The sequence below is a fragment of the Tinamus guttatus genome, unplaced genomic scaffold (genome assembly GCF_059628265.1).
Source record: "Tinamus guttatus ecotype Peru unplaced genomic scaffold, ASM5962826v1 Tinamus_guttatus_pri_ptg000242l, whole genome shotgun sequence".
Classification (NCBI taxonomy): domain Eukaryota; kingdom Metazoa; phylum Chordata; class Aves; order Tinamiformes; family Tinamidae; genus Tinamus; species Tinamus guttatus.
In genome coordinates, this window is record NW_028288776.1 from 20,218 (window position 1) to 42,841 (window position 22,624).

At 38.4% G+C, this 22,624-nt stretch overlaps 1 protein-coding gene across 1 annotated transcript; it reads right to left on the bottom strand.

The window, feature by feature from the left end:
• Positions 1-970: 970 nt before the first annotated feature.
• BRDT (bromodomain testis associated) lies at positions 971-22,059 on the bottom strand. The gene is given in 19 exon segments (XM_088526006.1): positions 971-1,048; positions 1,758-1,920; positions 4,005-4,207; positions 5,110-5,177; positions 7,915-8,059; positions 8,488-8,600; positions 9,362-9,557; positions 10,598-10,659; positions 11,704-11,835; positions 13,486-13,599; positions 13,678-13,970; positions 14,045-14,229; positions 14,931-15,119; positions 15,319-15,447; positions 16,689-17,054; positions 18,138-18,307; positions 19,029-19,158; positions 19,830-19,967; positions 21,820-22,059. Coding segments are annotated over 19 exon segments (3,114 nt in total).
• Between the last annotated feature and the right edge of the window lie 565 nt (positions 22,060-22,624).

Below are 22,624 nucleotides of genomic sequence, written 5' to 3' on the forward strand. Positions count from 1 at the left end.
ATGCCCAGATTACTCATACTGCCAACTTTAGGATTAGCTTATAACTAATTTTGTTATGTGTCAGCCTTTGTGTTAACGTGTAGAAAAGAAGCATTCATAACTTCTCAGTATCAGACTAGCTGCAGGATTTTCTACTTTACTGCTGGAGGGCAGTGAGGGGAAAGTGCGACAGTAGGAAAGCAATTGATGTTGGTATTTTTACCATAGTGGGCATAGAGCATCTTAGTAAAGGAGATGTCAGAGTGAATGAGTAGAAAGCATCCTCCAAGAAAACCTGGGAAGAGGCTACTGGATATCCCAGAGTTAATTGTGAGCTTCTCCCCAGCCTGTGAAGTCCAGAGGGAAGGAATATCCCGATGCAAGAAGCCAGTAGCAGCTGGAATGGCTGCGTTAGCCCAGAGCACACGCTGGTCCTGCGTTCTCATGATAGAGCCAAACTCTTCTCAGCAATACCAGAAAGTGGAGGCAAAAAGGAGATGTACGTGGCAGGTGCGTGTCCACAGGAGAGGCACCAGTGGGTGCTTAGTAGGGAGCACGAGCACCCCCTTCTCACAGGAGGGCTGTGCAGAACAGCAACAGGCAGGAGGGCAGGAAAGGCCCAGGGGAAAGAGCCGAGCGGGAGATTCAACCGGGTCGGCCCCTCCCACCCAACATTGGTGTAACGCACGTATATAGTATGAGTATATCTGAAAAATAATTGATCTTAAAACAAGTTTAAAATTAAAAAGAAATCAAGATACTGGTGTTTTCTCCTATGTATGCAAGATATAACAGTAATCAGAAAAACAACTATGCTCCACTGCCTAACACAACATGTAGATCTCATTATGAACAAGCAACAAGTCCTTCAAATACCAATAAGCTTTTAATATTAAGCATTTTAAAGCAACTTACTCTTTAATGTTTAAGCTTATAACCAGTACATTTTAAAAGTTATACAGTTTGTAGTAGTGTCAATGTTCTGCATGAACTACAGCTTTCATTCAAGATTTTCTTCAAAAGTTGCCATAATATCACTCTGCAAATTCATATCAATTGTACAAGTCATCTGTAAGAAGGAAAATTAATATATTTTCAGTGCAGTCAGATGTAATAAATACCATGCAGGTCAAATACAGAAAGACTAAAGATGGAAAAAAATGAAATCCTCCTTCGCCCAAGGCTTCCTCTGTCACAAACAAGATGCATGTAAGCTTGTAAAGTCCTCTCTGAAAACAGCTGCACAGAAAGCAAGCTTCAGGAGACCCTGTGTGAATCCAGTGTGACCTTCATCACACTGCGTTCAGTTGTCCATGTTATGGATTAAAACAAACATGCACTTTATCTGGGAAATAGGGGTGACTAAAGTGCCTTCCTTACCAATACTGATCAAATTGGTAAGATGCTTTTAAAAACGCTCTGTCTTGGTATTTCAGACCAGGACAATATGAGTAGTACTGTTATTAACATGCAGTGCATAGGAGAAGATGGACAACTTGCAAGACTTCTGGTTTGAAGTAATGTAGAGACCAGGAACATCACTTTAAAATTTGATATTACCATGCAGTTATTCTAAGCTGATGGGAGTAATGGAACCAAATAGAGAGCTTTTCATGCTACATCACCTGAAAACCTGGTTTATTTTCTGGACCAACTTTTCAGGTAGCAGAGTTCTGTGTTTTTCAATAGTTCAGGTCTTTCAAAATAAAGACCTGAGAAAGCATATTTTCTTTTCTCAATAAAATGAAACAAAATCGGCTGGAAAGCCAGCAACTTACTGCTTCTCTCCTCCTGCGTTCTTGTTCCATTTTTCTAGCCAAGTTACGATCTTGAGCAAGAGAGTGTTGCTGAACTTCTGGCAGTTGTTTGCTCTTACACTCTCCTTTTCGGGTGTCTGACTCTTTGGCTGCCATGGCTTCCAATCCTGCCGCTTCGTGGCCCCTTAAAAAAGTAGAGGGTAAAAATTGATCTTTTTTTTTCATAACAAACATTTGCACTTGAAGGGAATTCAGCAGAAATCAGCACATAATATTTAAAGTGTGATGCCATTTTATATGTCAACTCCTGTGCAAGAAGTACATGCATAGGGTTTTACACTGCAGGAAGATGAGGTTCTCTATGTTCCATTCTATGGAACACGTAGGATTTGTGTGCTGCACATAACTTAGATGAAATCCTACTTCTTGCAAGATGCGTACACTTAAGTTACTAGTACTTCCTTGGCCAGTGATGTTTTATATCAATCTTCTGCCTCTTCAACTAGCACTTTGAGTTAGACTTTACAAATTTCAGGCAAGCATCTCAAACAATTTGTTCCACAGATGTTTCCCTTACATTAGATGATGATGCAGAGGTTGTCTTAACAGAAAGTAGTCTCATCCACCAATCATTACCATTTAGGGGCTTACAGAGAAATATTTATAGAAGATGTAAAAGAGAGCAAAGAGCAACTATCACGCCATAAAAAAGAAAAGTCAGGAGAGCCATTAGCTTTGACAGCCGCCTAGAACGGACGACACACTAGTTACATGTTGGTGAGGAGGGGAAGCATCGGTGCGGTCCGCTGAGACTTGGCTTTTGCAGATTTAGGCACAAGTTGCTCTATAATCTCTAACAAGTTGCAGTGAGGGAGTGCTGATGCAAGGTGCCTCTTCAAGTACACGTGGGTTCCTCTGGGAGGGAGGACTTTAAACAAAACCTCAAGAGCCAACATTCCTTGCATGTATTGCAGTATCCGAGATTAAACATCCCGAATATGAAACAACAGGTTTCCTAAAACTGGAATTCTGTAGAATTTAGAGATACTGTGCAGGACTTTCATCCTTGCAGGAAGTCTAACAGTTGCTCAGAGGTCTTAATGTTTTTCTGTGTCTTGGATAGACGGATACTGTGCATGCAGCTCCCGGGCCTGGATGAATTTCCTTCTCACGGAAACTAATAGTGAAACTGAAGGTGTCCTCCTTCTTTGCTGTACTCTCTGAATAAAGAACAAGTTCTTTATTCTCTAAGCCTTTCTTAAATACTCTAGTTATTAAGTTAACACGCTCCAAACAAGTGAGCAATTCTGAGACACCAGTGTTGGGATAACAGAGCAAAAGATTTGAGCCACCAACCTTAGACGTAACTTTTACAGGACTAAACGGATGATACAAAAAGTACCTAAGGACAAAATATTTCTGAAAGCTGAGTGTCAAGAAGGTAGCACACAGCTCTCCAGGCTATTCTGCAGCAATTAGCAGGCAGTTACTTATACCACTCAGCTTAATAATAGACCTCAGACTAGGGATGTGGGTACCCCCTAAAACAGGTATTCTAGTAGCAGCTACAAGTTAGTGGTGATGAATACCAAGGCAATAGCCTACCAAATGTCTTTATGGCTGCACAGAGGACACTGAACAACTGTAGTAGAGTTCCACAGCCTTTTTTTCCATGTCCTTCAAGTAGGTATCTGACATATGGCTATTGCCTAATCTGATTACTCATTTCTGAATAGCTAGCCAACCAGTAAAAATCTTTTTGAGCGCAAGCAACACATGCTAAAGATATTTATTAACTCAAAAACTGTTACTTTTCCCTCTTTTTTTTTGTCTAATCAAGTAGAATACATAGCAGATACCATAAGTATTTTTCAGCCAGTGATTACTGAAACAGAGTTGTATTAGTAAATTTACTTTCGTAGAGGTTGAAAGATGAAGCATCACATCAGTGCTCCCGCACAGCTACTGTCGCTAGCCAGATGCTTCTTCAACTGTGACACTATCCCTTACAGCCATATTTATTATACAACTTTGAATAATAGCATTGTCAGTTGGTAAAGCTGGCTGTGCCTCACATCATACACAAGGATACATAAGCGTTAAAGAATTATAATGGCATCAGTTAATCAGCCTGAGGTGATTTTTGTTGTTGTTGTTTATAAGCAGAAGCAAATCCAGAAAGTCATTTAACTATCCAGATGGCAGACCCTGCACATAATTGAAGTAGGCAAAAATCAGAGTAATGTTTATACATATGTGGTTACAAACCTCTGTTTTCCTTGAGGAAGGTTTTGCAGTTCCCTTTCAGCTTGCACCAGGGGCCTTGTTGACTCCTGGGCTTGCTCACTCCTCTTCTCTAGTGCTGCTTTCCTGAACTGTTTGAAGCTCTCAGCAGATGTTTTTATTGGAGCTGGAAGCATCATCGTTTTACATAAGCTTACCCAGGAATCTATATTCTTACTTCCTGTGTCCTAAAGAAAAAAATACATATAGTGCAATAATTAAGGTTTCTTTTTTTCTCCCTCATCCATTGTACATTTAGTTCTTACACTAGTACATTAGCTGGATCTACCTAAGAATATCTGCAACGAAACTTTTTTATTTCAATAGAAAATTAGTGCAAATACAGCAATCCAACCAGACTTCTATATGTTTTCTCATCAGGTTTGAGATAACTTAGGAAAAAAAGTTTTTCCTTTATTAGCATTTGCAGCTATTATTTTTCACCCAGTATCTTTTCTCCGAGGACCCATCTACCCATTCTATGAATCCTGAAAGCAAGAACTCACAAAACTACGCTCATGCAAGGAGCATTGACAATATTTGAATCCCGAAAATTCCTATTTTTATGAATATTCCTTATACAACAAGAGTTTTATAGTAGGCTTGTGAGTCTTGTTTTAAATACTCTTTTGTCCTATTAGACCTTGCTTTGCAGAACATCGTAAAACTCGTATTCTTGAGAAGTACCAATTTTCTAGCAGAAATTCTAATGCTTCGGGAACTTGACTAAGGGAGAAAAGGCAATCCGTGGAACTTGCTCCAAACATATGAAGGAAATGTATGTTTTTGGACTTGACTTGAAGTTAATAGCTTTCTGAAAGCTAAATACCCTAAGAAAAATCATAGAAGCACTTTAATTCAGACTGGACACATTTGTCATTAGAGTTCAGAGATATTTTTGTTTGTTTAGCACTACAAATAAGAGGAAGAGCTGTACAGATTATGACAATGTCCACGACCAATCAGATACTACGCATTAAAGTCACAAGAGATGGGATTTATAGAGAACCATCCATGGTAGGGAGCTTCTGATCCTTACAGGCATATATCCAGATTCTTCTCCTCAACAGGACTTGGTTAATACTCTTACCTTTTTAGGAAGAACCTGGGATTCTGGCTCTAATGGGTTTTTACCAGTGGTAGATGTGTCAGAATGACCTAATGGAAGGAGAGAAGTGGGGGAGCGCAAAATAAAAAACTGGTGATGCTGAGTTTTATAGATTGTTACCTCAAATTTAAGTGATAAATTTAGCCATTCTAGAAACTAGCTTAAAGTTTTACACTACTGGGTTATTGTATTTATTTATTTATTTTTAAAGGCAAAAATAGTCCCAAATGCAGGTACATTTCCTAGCTCAGACCAAACTGAAAAGTTTCTTTCCAATTTGAGGTGGGTGAAGAAATTAAGTTAAATAAATCTAGCTGAGAAATTAACATGCAGTTCTTAGAGGTCTCCCAGCAAAACATCCAAATCATTTTGGCAGAAAGTCCTTGACTGCAGCACCTTGTATCTTACCTCCTGTCTCCTTCCCACCCCACGCACTTCCATTTTGATTCCAGCAGTGTTCACTAACTGATCTCATTCATCACGTAAACTCGTGCTGCCTAAAGCTCTACACACTGCCTATTTCTGCTTTTTTAGACAAGTAGGTCAGCCAGTAAAAGCTCAGCACTACACTTCTACTAGCCTACAAGATGCATAAATACTTTGTGTTGTGCTCCATTTATTGTGAAGGATGAGGAAAGCCAGGCAAACCAGAATTACTCTTTTGATAACACTAAATACAGATGAACGGTTCTGATATGCTGCAAGCCTTACTATTACGTAAGAAAATTGCTTTAAAGCCTTTAAGACAAAAATAAATAAATAAATTTTAAAAAATGCATTTCTTAAAGAAAGTTTGTGATTACCAGGTTATTTCACAAATTAAGCTTCTTAACAAGGCACTGCTGAGTTCAGTGATATGCAGCACCAAGCCTGTACCCATAGTATCTGAGGTATCATGAGCTTAAAATCAAAAAGCTCCTATTTTAGAGATGGGAAACCTCATAAAAATGCCTAAGATAGTAGAATTCTTTACAAAATTAATGATGATTTAAGTATCCAGACCAAATTAGAGTTAGTTCCCCTGATTTGCTCTAAATAGATACATGTAACACTAACTACTCTCCAGTTAACAACAGATTTGTGACTATACAACAGTTCCAGGCTAGCAGTTTTTTCATATTGTTGTTTAAAACAAATAAACGAAAAAACAAACCAAGCAACCCCACAAGTTTGTTCCTTTCTCCTTCCAGTTTTCCACAGGAGGAACTAACAATAGCAGGACCCTCCTGGGATAATGCTGAGCGCTGCCAGGGCACAGCCGAGCAGCGCTGTGTCGTGGAAGGGAGCAGACAAGAGCACTCACAAAACAGTGTTATGTAACATAATGCTGAAGCTCAGTTGCTCGAAGGCAGAATCATCATTAGAGAGTTCCCCTACTTTTCTCCGCACAGAATTTGAGGCATAGCAGGGCAGTGCAAACTAAATGATGAAAATTATTAGGAATAGAGGCTAAACAGTAAACAAATATAGAAAGGAGAGAGCTTTTCCAATAGCTAGCTTTTTTTTCCCTCCCTTACAAATATTAAACAATTATTTTGAACTCCTAGTAATTTTCCTAGTCCTTTAACATCCTCAGAGAACACTAGGATATCGATACAGTTAGTCATCCGGTTTACAGTGCAGAAAGTTAAAATGGCAGAAGACCCCAAAACATTGCTAGTTAAGATAGTTGCCTAGTTCCTAGAAAACAGGTACCAGTTCCATCTGCTAAGATCCTAAAAAAGGGATCAGGACTATGTACATATAAGCATGTTAAGAGCACACAAATACTAAAAAAAGCAGTAGAAGACTAAGTCTCTACTTTTAGAGTTGATTTAATACAACCCTTTGTTATCCAGCAATATTCTTTGACAACAGTTAAGTGATAAGATTTAAGCTTAGTCAAGTTTTCAGAAGCATATTTCATCCCCTGCTCAACCATATGCAAGAAATTTGGAAAGGGAGAGTTAAAAAGAAAAAATCATGTCCACACCATTTGGTTCTTTTCTTCTAGAAGCTGTGTGTTTCTAGACATGTATAGTTTCTACTAAGTAGGCCCGTAGCAGCATAGATGATCAATCTCCATCTTATAAGTCTTCATATTTAAATACACATTCCTGTATGGAACTTGGCTTTCAGGCACCTTTTTAGTCTAGTATCTGCACTATTCTACGTGTGTCATTGACATTTCCTGCGACCCGTTTTAGATGAGTATCTCATGCACGGTGACTTCCTGAAATACCACAGTGTTACAGAAGTATGCAGTGCCTTAGCCACTTAACTTTCTTTATTGTGTTAATTCCAAGATCAGTGAGTTTTATCAGTTTGTTATGTGCCAAAGAGTTATTTGACATTCCTTTACTCTGGCAGATCTCCATCACCTCCAAAAGCCCATGGTGGTAAGTCAATGCACACAAAACAATCTTTCAAGGGAAAGAGTGCCATGGAGCTTCTGCATAAGATGATTTAAAGCCTAACCAAGTTCTACATAAAAGACTAGGTTGCTTATTCCTAATCTTAAACTCAGAAAATTAAGTCCTTAAATAAAAATAATAATTAAAAAATTGCTCTACAGTCTTAACACGGAGCAAGAACGAAGTGTCTGTTTAGCTTTATATTAAAACAAAAAAAAAGCAGCAAAGACTTAAGAAAAAAGGAAGAATAAATGCAAAAAGTGCTCCCTACACCATATTTTCCAAACTTATTAAATAAAATGCTGAACACTTGTACATTAAGGGAGGTTTACATATGCTTTCTAACTTTATACCCCTGATCTCAGTTACACTTTTTTTTAATGACAGTACATACTTTTTTCTTGACAGAACTGCTGCTTCAAAATCCATAAGTCATCACTGTTGTTTTGAAGTTTACTTGATTTGTCTGGATTTATTACTGTTTTCTCAACTTGCTTAGTGCAGTGAGTAACATCTATCTGGGAAGTTGTATCAGATACCTAGAAGGGAAATTAGATTTCAAAATATCCTTAAAGTGCTTAAAATGTTGTTTCTTCTTATATAGCAGCAAGAAGACAGACTTAGAACAGGCATATATTTCTGCAAGGCTTACAAAAATCTAAGCTATAGCACTGGAGGGAAAAGAAACATATTGCATTATAAACATATATTCCTCAGCCAAACTCTTCCCTTGTGTAGTGGCCAACAGGGAATGGGTTCTTACCCTATTAAGGGTCAACAGGATCACTTTATTAGTAGAGTTTTAGACAAGAGATTTGCTATAAACCTGGAGTGGCCTTCATTGGGTCTGGGTCAAGCCAAGAGTGCTACAGTATCAGATCATACTTAAAGGAGCAAGTATATACTTGGGGGGGGGGGGGGAACACAATTTACTGAAGATGAATCCATTACAGAACTCTGCATTCACCTCTAGCAGAGTGTGAGTGCATGGGGTGGCAAGAGGCTGATTTGTCCTTTGAGTAGTCTGAAGCATTTGCTGGACTGGACTGTCATGCAGAGCAGGTGGAGCTGTGATTATACCTAGGAAAGAAGGGAGATGATGATTTCTATCAGACAGAGGACAGTCCTACAACATCTCAATTAGGTTAATATTTAAAACTACAGAGTAACTAGATATGAAGATATGTATCCTAGCTCTGCTAGACTTACTAATTAAAAGTAAGTCTCCTAATTAAGTTCACAAATAGTTAGTCAGCTACCACCTCAAGCTATCTTCTACCACTAACTCTTAGAATCTAAAGATAGTAGACATTTTATAATACAGGAGAGAAGATAAAAAAAATGGCTACTTCTTGATCATCTTTTTAAGCAATTTGTATTTGATGTATGTCTAGATAACAGTGGGCAGATCAGAAGGTTTGGGGTAGCAAGCCTTAAATTCAGCAAATAGGTATTCTAGACCATGACTTCAGGGTGGTTGGAGTGGGTTTAAATGTCTTAACTTCAGCCCTAGATTCATCAAGAAACTCTCCATTTCCTCTCTAGTTGCTGCCTCCCTTTACTGAGTGAGCAGGAGCAGTGCTGTTTTAATGCTATTCTGTTCTACAAAAACTGCCCCAGTAATCTAAAATCCCAACTAATCTTTGGTGTGTTTACACTTTTCATATTTACAGTCATGCCTTTTTAAAAGGTACAAGAGACCTTTGCGAGAGACTTCAACATTACCAACCAGATAACAATCAAAAACCTCAAGATAAGTTCCTTGGGCAACATCAACAGTTTTCCCAGCCCTTCTTTCCTTCACTGGAAAATAACTATGTTCCTTGACATAATGATTTTACCTGAGGGAAACTGTGTATTTTGTTCTGGTGATTTGAATGACCTACTCTGTAATGTCTGAAACCTCTGCAGTACATTGGGAGATGGCTGCTTTGTTTCAGATGATCCTTCATTGGGCAAGCTACGAGTAAGACGTGGTGAAGACTGCAACTGTGGAGCAGCATTGCAGTACATCCCCTGTAAAGACAATGGCATTCTCTGGAAAGAAATTTCAGCAATATAGTCTCTCTTTTTCAAATACTAGTTTAATCCCATCCCTCTACTCAACCACTATTTCCACTACAGAACTTGTGCTGTAAGACTAGCACATTGTTAGGAGCTTAGATGAGTAGACAAAACCCCGCAAGGTAAAATGCACTTCCTTGGTAGACAGAATTCAATCAAAACATCACACTGCATTTTGTTCTGAGGTTTTATGCTTGATGCTGATAGGAAGCAAGGGTTTGGTATAGCTGACCGAACTGAAGCTTAACTCCTATATCTGTTTCAAGTTTTTGTTGTTCTGTCATTGCAGAGACTGAACTTTTTAGCAAAACTACATCTTGTGTCTTCATCTCCTCAGCTGGAGTTTATAAAGATGCCCAAGGAGCTGCCAAATAGAGATAGTAAGTTAAGCTTACAGTCTAGTTTCCTCTATCAGGGTAAATTTTTAATACTTTTTCATTTAAAACAAAATTAGTCTACTGAAATAATGAAGGCTGTGCTGTAATAGTGCTTGGAAGTCTGATGTCTCTATCCCTGCTAACTAAGAGCAATGTAAGAAGGAGAGCGAGCTCTAGCAAGAAATAACACTCACTATATTCACAGGTGAGTCAAACAGTTTGACATTAGAAGCATTAAGCCCTAGTTTTACGTAATACTTTGCTGTTGCTTATAATACCATAGTTAGAGAAAAGGTGATTGAGTAGTGTTTGTACAGCTTTCAGAAAAGGGAGTACAGAAATGACCAAATAACATTTGCCTCTTGTGTTTTCCCTTCTTCGCACAACACTAAACTACCAGGATATCTGGAAGAGGCGAGAACCTCAGGAGTTCTCCCAGCCCACTGTCTGCACAGCTACTTAAGCTACTTGGAACAAGCAGCAGATTTCACATCTCCATGCATCCCATACAGCACAGTGTTCAAGCTACATTCATTACTCCCTAGCAACAAAACAGCTTCTGTCATTTCCAATACTACTGTATTTAATAAAACTTAGGTTAGGGCAAACACTTTTTATCCATCCCAATCAGTTTACCTTAACTTGTTCCATTGAAAGTGGACAACTCTGCCTGCTTCTGTTCTGTTTTGAGCATGTTTCTGTAAATGCAAATAAAGCAAGGTGGGCAGAGTGAGGTAGAAGGGGAAAAAAAAAAAAAAAGAAATCATATGCTGCTTTTTTCACACATATACTGTGTGAGTTACAGTTGTACCTAGAGCATCAAATCTCCCAGAGAAAGGAACATTATTCTGAATACTTAGACTGGTTGAGCTTGATGTATGTAGAGATCTGCTTCAAGGCTATACAAAGAGGCCAGTTGCAGGTTGTCACAGGATCAAGATCTTTGCTACCAAGAATGTTTCTGTGATGGCTTCCCTGTACTACAAACAGTCGCAGAAATCATCTCACCTTAGACTGTTCTCTCAGACATATCTAAATTGTAGCCCTCACACTTAGCAGATATATCATGTCCCAGAAGGACAAAAGCTTCTGTGTGAAGAAGGCTGGTATTTGGAAGCGCTATAATGTCCCTGAACAAGCTTGACACCTTAAATAGCCTAAATTTGAGGATAGAGTTTATAGCTATTTGTAGCATCCCACCAGACCTTTTCCACCATCTGAGCTGTAACTTCCAAAATCTCATGGAATCAGGTTGGGGTTTTATACATGTAAGTCTCAACTATTTTGAAAAGAATCTCATCTAAAACTTTCCTGATAATTCCTTTCTGGGAGGAAAAAAAAAAAAAAAAGTTTAATAAGTTTAATAATGTTTAATGCTTCCTTCACATCACAAACCAGAAGATTAAAAAAATACATTTCAAAATTATGAAGACATAGATAAGCTATAGGCTGATAGCCAAATTTCCAGAATAGGTACACAGATCTCTTACTAGCAGATTTTTTTCTAGGTTGCTCACTGATAAATTAAAGCAAGCAGATATTTCATCATTAATTAAAAAAAAAAAAAACATGAACAGGGGTATAACATTGCAATTAAGACTTTTAATAGCACTGAAGTTTGGCCTTAGCATAAAGCAAGCCTAGAAGGATGGCTAAAATGCTCAGTAAGCATTGGGAACAAGCAGGCATAGCAAGTCACAGGGCAGAGGTTTGCCTACACAGCCACGAGGAGGTTATCTAACCCGATTCGGAGTCGCTACTGTCTGAGGAGCTGCAAGCGCTGCTAGTGCTGCTGCCGGAGTCCGAGGAGCTGCTGCTGTTGCTGCTGTCGCTCAGGCGGCTAGGTCCGATACAGGGCTCAGCATTATTTTCAACTGCAAGGAGGGGAAAAAAAAAAAAAAAAAACACTACAAATGCAGCACAACACACACAGACCCAGAATACTCAGTAGTGAGGTACCCAGTGGAGGGCTGTGCTGCCATATCGCTTGTAGATTTATGCCATGCCCCCATCCACAATCCATTTAGCTCAATTAAACATTTAAGACTTTCATAGAGGGAGATTTACCACCTACAAGACAGCTGTATGAGTGAAAAATCCAAAGAGGAACCCACACATACAGTACTAAGGTAAATTAGGATGTGAGTCGCCTTCAGACCAGGTCAAGCACAGTTTTAGCCAGAAGTCTTGCAGCTGCTAAGCATTTTTTTTTCCTGTACTTGTTGCCACTCCCAGACTTGCACGCTGAAGTTTGTCTATAGCCAGCTCTTTTCTTTCCCAAGCCATATGTACTGTAGGATGTCATCTTTTGCCACCTCCCCACCATCTGACTATTTTGCCTCTGCAGGGCTGATTTAACTTCAAATTTACAGTGATTGTGCAGTCAAAAACAGTTCTTTAAATGTGTTGCTCTGGTGAGGTTTTGAAAAATGCAAAGCCACAAGTATAGCTGTTTCCCTGGACGCAAATTGCTTAAACATGCCTTCTCGTTTTCAAGAAAGGCTGTAGGCTAAGTACTAACAGTAAAGATTCCCTAGCCTGCTTTCCCTCTCCAACATTAATAGCAATTGGTTTATCTGCCACTTACAGCTTTTCTTTCTGGGATGTTTTCCAGCCACCATGTACACGAGACAGACTTGCCTGAGCTCATGCTTGATGTCAGCCTACATTTTGAAGGGCTGCTTTTAGTTGTTTTACATAGGAACTTATTAGATATTCAATAAAGGGCAAAAATAGCACTCAGGAGTTCAATGAACATCTCAACCTGTAACAGTAGCATTAGCTGCACTGATCTGTCCATGACTAAGAACTATCAGTAAGTATGGATTTGGTCAGGCATGTGCTTTACTGCTGTTCTTGCCACTGAAAAGCCTGGACAACCATGTTGCATTTCCTAGTGCAGTTCCTTAAGCCTAAAGGAAGGCAGCAGATCTGTCAGTGATGCAGAATTGTTACTACTGCATATGAGCAAAGTTAGTTATTCTTCGGTTTCTGTAAGTCCCAGAAAATAAATTTCAAACCAAGCATATACATTCAGTCCACAGTGTGGGGGTGGTAGAGAAACAGTGCTTGAAAAATACCTAGCCAGGTTTTGACTGTCTAATCCAGAAAAACAGGATTAGTGATGGAGTGTCATTCCTCAACTGGGCCTGATGCCTCTACTAGCTATTGGCTATCAGATGGAGGATGCCACATGAGGTTACACCTTCACCACTCTCATCCTTACAGCTTTTATCATACTACAGAAGTGACAGAGCTATCATTTATCCTTTTAATAAAGAGTTAGTCTCAAGCCTAAGGAAAAGGCTTTAGGCAGGACAAGTTGCTGCTAGTGCCCAAGTTAACATACCAAGAAGTCTAGAGGCTAGCAGGGGAAGCTTGGCTTAAACATGCTGAGGAGAAATCCCTGAATGGATAACAACCCCCCTCTCCAAAAACAAACAAGAAAGTACACACACAGGCCCAAGACAATCCCATTTTAAGATGTTGGTATCCCAAATTACAAAGAGAAAGATCCACATTACATTTGAAGCTCTGCTTCTTTGGGTTTAGCTGACCATTGACATCCAGTAGTCTCTTCTCTAGCTCTTGTTTCTTCTCAAAATTAATTTGTTCTTTCGATTTTGTTGTTTTTCTAGCTGCATGTGAAATAGAAGTTAACACAGCCAAACAGAGCAAATCTACATTTTCAGGCATCCTTTACACTACATACATACCATGTTGCTTTTTTGGTTTCTTTTTCAAACAAGCTGCCACATACTTCTCTAATTCTCTGAGTGTTGAAGCTTTTAAAGTTTCAAAGTCTATTTCTATCTCGTCAGGGTTAGAGTTCCTCAGTGAAGGTTCTCTTGACTGTATTATATGGACTACTTTTCCAAGCTTATCTCCAGGGAGTTTATTTATGTCCAAACTCAGCTGCCTTTTTTCATCATAATTCATAGGCTTGGCACCATCTTCATCTTCTGACTTACGTGCCAACAAGATGTGCTGCATGGATTTCTTTGATTGACTGTGAGAAAAAGTTTACTGTGGTAAGAGCAATTTGAATTAATTTGGCACCCATACAAGTCCCCCCACACTTACATGTTTAAAGACAGCTTTTGCTTAGATTTCTTGTGTTTTAGCTTTTTCTTCCTCTGGATCAGGCTTTTTATTTTGGCTTTTTCCTTGTTCCTCTTTTTTTCTCTCTTTGTCTTCCCTTTTTTCTTTCTCAATCTAGGTAAGGATGTTCTTGTCAGAGCCTGCAACTGCTGGTACATAGCTTTAAGCTGTTTAAAGCAATGACAAAAAAACCTCTGAGTCTTAGGTAGTGTAACAGAAACAAACAAGTCTTAGTATCACAGGACATTTATGGCATCTGAATGATTATTAATAGAATGCCTGTTTTCCAAGCATCTTACTGTCATATACATTAGTCACAGGCAGACTAGGTCTTCTGAAGATGCAAGGCTACATATTTTAAGCAGGTGTTTAACAGTAGTTCTCAGCATATGTCTTTTAACATCCTATGAAGATAAAAAAAACACTAGAATCACTATAGGAGTGTCCAACAACCTTCTCTAATTTCAGGCATTTGGAAAGTGTAAATGCTTTATTGAATTATGCCTTAAAAATTACTGAACCAGGCTAGTGGGACTTGTCTTCTACATCTTCAGCCCATAAATCCAATATATTGTGCAATATGAAATGGCTAGTTGGAGCAACTAACGCAGTTCTGGAGAAGAAGCTGACACAAACTTGTTTAAACTCAGTAGAGTAGATAAATAGTTTGTATTTGCTAACAGAATGTTCACTTGTAGATGAAGTTTGGAGATGCTTCCTTCAGAAAACAAAGCTGTGTTAAAAAAGTCCAGAACATTGCATTTTTAAAATACTGACCTTTGATACTAAGTGTGAGGATGGAGAACTACAAGTGGCACTACCAGAGACAGGTTACAGCTGTCAGGCACTTCTGAGTGCTATTGCTTACTTGCTCCTGAAGCTTGGCCAGGTGCATTGCTTGCTCATTTTCAGAGTCCTCAGATGATTTTTCTACTGAAGATTCATCACTGCTGCTCTCACTGGAATAAGTCTTTGTTATTTCTCTTGTGGGCTGTGATGGAGAAACACTTGCAACGGGCTCATCAGGAATTTTGGCAAAATGCATCTCAAAAACATCCTGAAAATAGGAAAAGTTCAGGAATAGTAAAGAGATTAGCACTTTCTTTCAGATTTAGGAATGTTATGAAGCCCTTGCTGCGTAGCTTTGGAAAACAAGTGATATCATAGTTAGCAACATCAATAGATGCTGCATCAGGGCATATGATCACAAGGGAATCTGCTACCTTGTTTTCAGTCTGGCCTGTGTGAAAACTCACCTGAAGCTTTCTTGCCATAGCAACTACTTCATGGTCTGGAGAATTATGTTTGTAGCAGCTCATAAACATTAATCTAACATCTGTGGCAAATTCTTGTGTATCTTTATATTCAGAGTTATCCATTTTCTTCTATGAGGAAAGAAAATGAGGGCATATTTAGGGCTTCTAACTTTAGAGCTAGAGCATATCACCATGAACCAGCAGGACAATAAAGAAGGAACAAGAATTAACATTAAGCATCAAAAGCGGCTTGCCTCAGCATAGGAAATAAAAAATAAAAAATAAATAAAAAAACAGCCATCACAAAGACTTCACTGTAACAAAATACTAGAATTTCCCCTTTTGAACAGCTGATGAACTACACTTGCTCTAGTACTATTTTTCAGCTCTTTCATATCAAGACAAAAAGGAGTGACAGCACTGGAACAGGCTGCCCAGAACAGTTGCAGAGCCACCTTCTTTAGAGATACTAAGAGCCTACCTGGTTGCAGTCCTGTGCCACAGGTGTTCCTGCTTTAGCAGGAGGGTTGCATTAAATGATCCATAAGTCCCTTCTAACCACAACCATTCTGTGATTTTGTGCAGTTCTGATTTTATCTGGTCAGGTTTTATTTTCAGCATTGATTTTATCTAGTCACTTGCTTGATTCTAAGTATATATCTACAAAGCCTTCTCTAACTACTTTTGGAGTAAAAATAATTGGCTGGAAGTTGGTAGTGGCCTTTGTACTGTGCAAGCAGTTTTTAAGCTCTTTCAATCAACTATTGAAATTCAGCTCTATTCCCAATATTAGGTCTTACTTTGGTTAAGTAGTTCAACACAAGACAGATATGCCCACTATTTCCAGAACACTGGCCACTGATATCTCCAACTAGAAAGATCCCTTTTTACAGAAACACTGAAAGCAGCTTTTAAATATTTGGTGCTTTAAGGTTCCCTTCAACAAAGATAATGATATTCTGACTGGAGCACAAGTTGACGCCACAGAACTACCTTGTGGTTTAAAATGGAAGAATAGCATTTTGCAGGCAGACTGAAAGATAATAAACACATTTTGAAAGCAGCTTGCTTAGAAGTGGTTCATACAGGAGGGTAATTCCTGTTAGTGCTTTTATTAAACATGTTCAACAAATGTTCAACAAATAAATTAGCCACTGTGCACAGAGCCTCACTGGCTCAAAAGACATTTTCTTCAGTAAGCTGCAATTTAGAACTGACGAAAAAGTGTGTACAGGTTCTGTGCCCATTAACCCTTTCAAATGAGAAGCAGCTTTCCCGATGCCTTTTCAGTTAACAATATTTCAATCCACTCAGAACAGAAGCTATTGAAGCAAACATACATATCCCAATTCCCTACAAAACATACTTACTTTAATGGTTCCCAGGTCTATAGGGCATTTAGTGGTCCCCTGTTTCTCAGCAATGGAGGATTCAATATCCACAGGTTTTAAAAAAGGCCATGCATATGCTGCATGTTTCTTGGAAAACATTTCTTTAAGTATCTCATTACAGTGTTTTAGCTGTTTTGATAACCGAACCTTTTTACAAATTTTACGTGACTGTTGGGAATCTGGAAAAGCCTTCTTCAGAAGCTTACTTGGTACCGTATATTCATTTTCTCCTCTGCAAGTTTTAACAGCTTTTTTTCCTCTAAATGTTGCAGAAGATTCACTTTCTGTGAATACTGAAGTAGTAGGAGTTGTAGTGTCAGCCTTCCTTTTCACACCTTTTTTAGCCTAGAAAATGATTTTACAGTTATTTAGAACACAGGTATCCAGAACAGTGAGAGAATAGACAGCTTTGAAACTAAGCAAAAAATTCTAAGAAAATATCTCAACTTCTACAGCTCCTAAAAATCGAATTTTTAACTGAAGTCTGAAAGCCTACATAGTGTCACATTTAAAGACAGAACTTGGCACTGATTGGTAAAGATGAGAACAGAGTGTACTCTAGGTCAGGCTGTGGTCCATTTTTAAGCCATGAGAAGATTCCAGGAAGCTGGTAGGTTATAAAGTTGGCACAAGATTAGTGTTGGGGGAAAGCACAGAAAAAGTGACTGCAAATCAGTTTAGGTGTGGTTGCAGGCCTTACACATAAGATTTATCTTTGTTTTCTTTAGTTTGGGTCACATTTTGTTTAGAATAGACATGCTTTTCCTCAGTGCTTCACCCTTCATTAAAGGGACAGTATTTACTGGAAGAGACTGGCACATGTCTTCATAATTGGAAGAGTGCAAACAAAACTAAACCAATGAAAAATGGATGTATTCATGTGCAATTTGGATTTCAGGTGTTTACCAATATTTGTGAGTTACAAAATGCTTTTAGACTACTTATATAGTGTTTAAGTAAGCATGTTATTTTTGGCAACCAAGCAATTGACTGACAGTGAAAAGCCTAAGTTAATTAGATCTTACAAAAAGCTTTGTTTTATTGTTAAAAACATTGCCAAACCCTCAATGAAAGGGCTCTGTCTTCATCTATGTGAAACATTTAGAAGTGTAGGAATACACATCAAGAATGACCACCTTGAAATTCACTTTGTTTCTTTATGATCAACATCTTTAAACCACCTTTTTTTTTTTTTTTTTTTAAATAAAACAGATGCCAAATGATCAACACCAACTCTGCTGCCTTAGTAGAATTAGTAGTAATGCCCCAGTATTTAGCAGGAATCCAGAATATCTAAAACAAATCTTTTACTATCTCAATAGAAGTTTTGAAAAGATATTGCAGTATAGTTGGCTCCTATGGTTTTTACCATTAAGTGCTTGGAACAGTCATCTTAATACAAAAAAAAAAAATTATGAGGTAACTTACTTTTGTTATAGGCACTGCAGCTGGCATCAGAGCAGGCAGGTGAGCTGCAGACAGAGGAGCTAGTGTGACCTGCTGGAGTTCTCGAGTCATCACTGGAGGCTGCTCACTGCTTTCAGCTTGTTCCCGAATCATGTTTTGTTTAGAAGTTCCAGGGTTGGGCTCCTGAATTTCTGTTTTGTCATTAAAAAAATCCAGTTATGCTCTAAATATTGTAATTAATTTTTCCATGATTAAATCAAGCAATTATCTGAGTATTCTTCCCCTCCTCCCTAAGCTAAACAAATACCAGCATTGTATACAGCAAAGCAATTGCATATGCTTTGCACTTACTCATTCAAGGCCATTAAGATATCAGCTAGACACCCTGCTTCAAGGAAGTTATGAATTTACTCTGAGGGAGTATCAAAAACATCATGCTGAAAGTTGGGAAAGATCTTTGCCAAGAGGAGAATAAGTCATTCTCTACAGATACCTCAAAAAGGCCAAGCAGCATTGGGTTCAAAGAAGGTTTGAGTTCGAGCACAGTTAAGCTTTAAGCAAGCTTATGTGCTCCTGCAGATCTTGCAGAGACGTATTGCAGACCTATTTCATTGGTGTAGAGACAGTTCAGATTAGTGTTTCTCTGTGGGATGGTTCTTTCCAGCACAGAGGTTAGGTAGCTGTTCAGAACTATCATCCTGCTCATTTCTCATACTTGTTCAAACCCATCAGCTAATATTATGTAACCCTAAGCAAAAGCAGGACATTCTCTGAAATGGAAATCTGTTGGTTGTTTCAGGGAAGTAGACTCCATGCACAAATCTGCTTATAAGGCCAAAATCAGGAAAACAAGAAGTGTTTCTTTGCTCACAATGGTCTACTCTGCTATCAAAACAGTAGGAACATCCCTACCTTCTGCCTTCTTTCCTTTTCTCTTCCCTGTGCTGAGGATCACTATTCTTTCTTCTGGTGGCATTTGTGCTATCTTCTGCAAAAATACTTTTTCAAGTTCTTGTGCCATAAACACAATGTCATCACCTGGCTGTAAAATACAGTCAGTCATGTTCAGAGTACAGGGGAAGCTATAAGAGCAAGCTTGCTTTTTCTACTAACCAGTTTTCAGTCTCCAGCAATTGGAGTAAGTCACCAGAATCACAGCAGGACCTAAGCCCTTCCCCTTCTCCCCCCAGCCCCATTCATTTAGTTACAAGCATCTTCTTAATTTAAAGTAGTAGCTACTTCTCCCCTTGCACAATCCTCCTTCTTCATACATCCACATATTTCTCCCAGTAAAGGAAGAAGACAGAGCATACTCCTTTTCATGTTCTAAAGAAAGATGTTAAAGCTCAGAGTGCTAAAAGGCAGCCAAAAGCATCCAAACACAGCAGGCAGCTCATTTTGGGTTAGATCAGTCCATCAGACTTACTGGAGAAAGTTAGAAAGATTCACAATAGTCAGCCTTGAACTTGTATAACAACTATACTTTGCTGTTCATAAGCTGCCTAACAAACCTAGAGACACTTCAAGCAGAATCCTTGTTCAGAACATCCTGTGTGTTCAGGTGCTGAACAGCAGACTCACTGACACAGTGACTGGCACTTTTCATTCTGAAAAATCAGACTGACAAATTTTGTGCTAGCTGGAATAACTGCCTGCTTGTATTGTTCAATATTGTTGCTTATTGGTAAGAGCATGCCATTCTATTTCACATACCTTGTTATATGTATAGCAGTTCAAAAACATGGTTTTAAAGTCCTCAATGCATTCTGCAGCTTTTGTGTAGTAATTGTGTTCCAGCCGCTTTTTAATTGTGCTCAAGTCCATAGGTTTCTTTATGATACTGTAATAATCCTGTGGTTATAAAATAGTGTAAATAATTCAAGAAATACTGTAAATACTTGGATGTGAAGGTGGTTACAGATGTAGTTAGGAAAATTAAATTGTAAAAGATAAACTGTTATGCTAGAAGGAAAACTTTTCAGTAGTCACAGGTACCATAAAAGTAAGTGTTCAGGAACTCTTAACCTTGCATTTCCTCCTTTCCTACAACTTTCTCCACAATGTTTAAAGCGCTAAAGAATATACTCTTTCCAGTACGCTCCCAAGTTATACTAGCTGTACTGATAATAGGACTTATGAAAAGTATATGTACTACTTTGCTAAACTCCAAGCAGCTTACCTGACATAGCATCTTACAGAACAGGACAAGGGGAGAGAGCTGAAGACAGATAGCTGCTTGCTTGTTGACTAATAAGGGAGAACCTGTTTTTTTTGGCCCAGGTGCAGATTTAATACTTATCTACCATGTTGTATATCTAGTAACAAGGCAGTAAGATTGTTCAAAGGCATCACAATCTAATGTATTACCCTAGTAGAATTGTTTAAAGCTAAATGCTTTAAATGCTCACTCCTACTGGTGAATTTAATAAGCCAAACATTAATATAACCACTATAAAGTTTGCACACACAGAATAGCTTTCTGAAGTCGTCACCAATTAATGAAAAGCCTTCAGAAGCTGTCCTTAAAGGCTGTTTTTGTGAATCTAATTACATAATAAGTGTACAATATTTGAGTTCAAAACACCAGTAGGAAAACAGAGCTAGTCAAGTCTGTCCATTCTACATCTAACACTTGGAACAGAGAAGCAAAGCAAATGCAAAGCCATTTACTCTCCTTGTCACAGAACAGAAATTTTCTTGTTAATTGTGAAAGGTTAAAACTAAAATACATATTATTTAGCAACATAAGTGGCTTCCTCAGAAATCCAAAGAGGCAGAAGTGTCCTGAGGCCAGCTGCAATTGTTGCCACTATTCTGGCTGAATGACCTTTAATATTAACCTTAAGTGACAGTTCATTCTAAGATAGAGGGATGTGCAGGTAGACAGCAACCTTGACAGGGCTTTTTAAGAACCTGACCAAGGGAGTTTGTCATGAGAAACAGATCCAGATAGAGATCTGTTTTGAGTGTCCTTGCTCCCAGATGAAGCAGGGACAAAAATCTAACCTCTAGAAACTCAAAAAGGAAAAGTGAGAAATGCTGAAGTTTCCTGCATCAAACACTTTTACTGCTTCTTTAGGGATACTTGTGTAAAACAATATTAGTTCAGAAAGCAAAGGAACAAAGGTGCAGCATTTGAAATGAGCCAGAGAAAGCAGTTTTCTTGAAGAACTTGGCCCTGTAATGCCATTAAAATTACAGAAGGAAGCAAAGTGTCACTGTGTGCTTGGCTCATACCCTTGAGGTCAGTGGACTGCAGTCATTCTCATGCTGAACCAGATTACATATCCAGAGATCTCTTCCAAGCTCAACTTCTCTGTGATATTGGGACAAACTCACTGACTTCAAAATACTGATACTTTTCCGGGGTGGAGGGAAATAAACATTCTTGATACATGTTTAGAGATAATGCATTTAAATATCTAGATAATGCTTGTCTTTCCTTAAGATGCCACTAATAAGCAGGGGCACACTCTGTGTAGGCCTAAACCATATTATCTAGTTACTACTTTTATAACCTTCCAGTAACTGGAAAATAACATGAGCTAATTGTAAATCCTTGTACAAAAAAAAAAAAAAAAAAAAAAAAAAAAAAAAAAAAGTGAAAAGCAGTATTCCATGATCTGTAGAGTTTCATCTTTTAAATAAACAGTAATTCACATTGTAGTATTTTACTTCAATACAATATTGATATTATTCTTACAGGAAGATTCAGTGCTGCTGCATCTACAGGCAGATGAAATGGCCAGGAAAAGTTGTGTCTCCACATGGCTTTCATGACCACCCTCTGTAAGTACTGAAGTTGGTTTGTTTGACAGCCACCACTTTTGTTATTTATGTATTCAGGTGGAGGAGGGTTAACAATAATAGAAGTTCGCCGATTTGGAACAGACATCTTCAGCAAGCTTATATAGCTACTTGTTCCAAGATCTTCATTGTACATCCAGCCTGAGGGGTTAAAAAAATAAAGAGAAAAAGATGCTATTAAGGAGACATATCCAGAACTAATGCTGCTTGCACTTGTATTTATAAAATGTCAATACTTATTGACCAGTGTACCTTCATGATGGACTAAAATACATTTGTTTTACAGTTCACATTTGGATGTGCAGGTCAGTTCTTCAGTTAAGAAGAAAAAAAAAAAAAAAAGCATTAAAACATACAACAGTAGGAAGTCAGGCATTTAATACAGATACACATAGGAAGAGTTTAAGAGCTCTACACACGAGAATAAAACATTGTAAGTTTCCTCACCAAAAGTTATCTATCAAAACCTAGAAAGACATTTGCCTCCCTGTTCCCTGTAGGAGAGCTTTGCCCTTAGGTGCAACTTTACAGCATGCTGCAAGTCTAACCTTGCATACAACAGCTAGATAGTACCTTCCTTAGACACTCCTGTAAAGTCACCTCACAGAAACCCTGCAATAGCCAGTATACTTAAATTTTAGCATTAAAGTGTCTAAATAACACAATGCTTTTAAGGTCTGGGCACGTGCACAACAGTATTT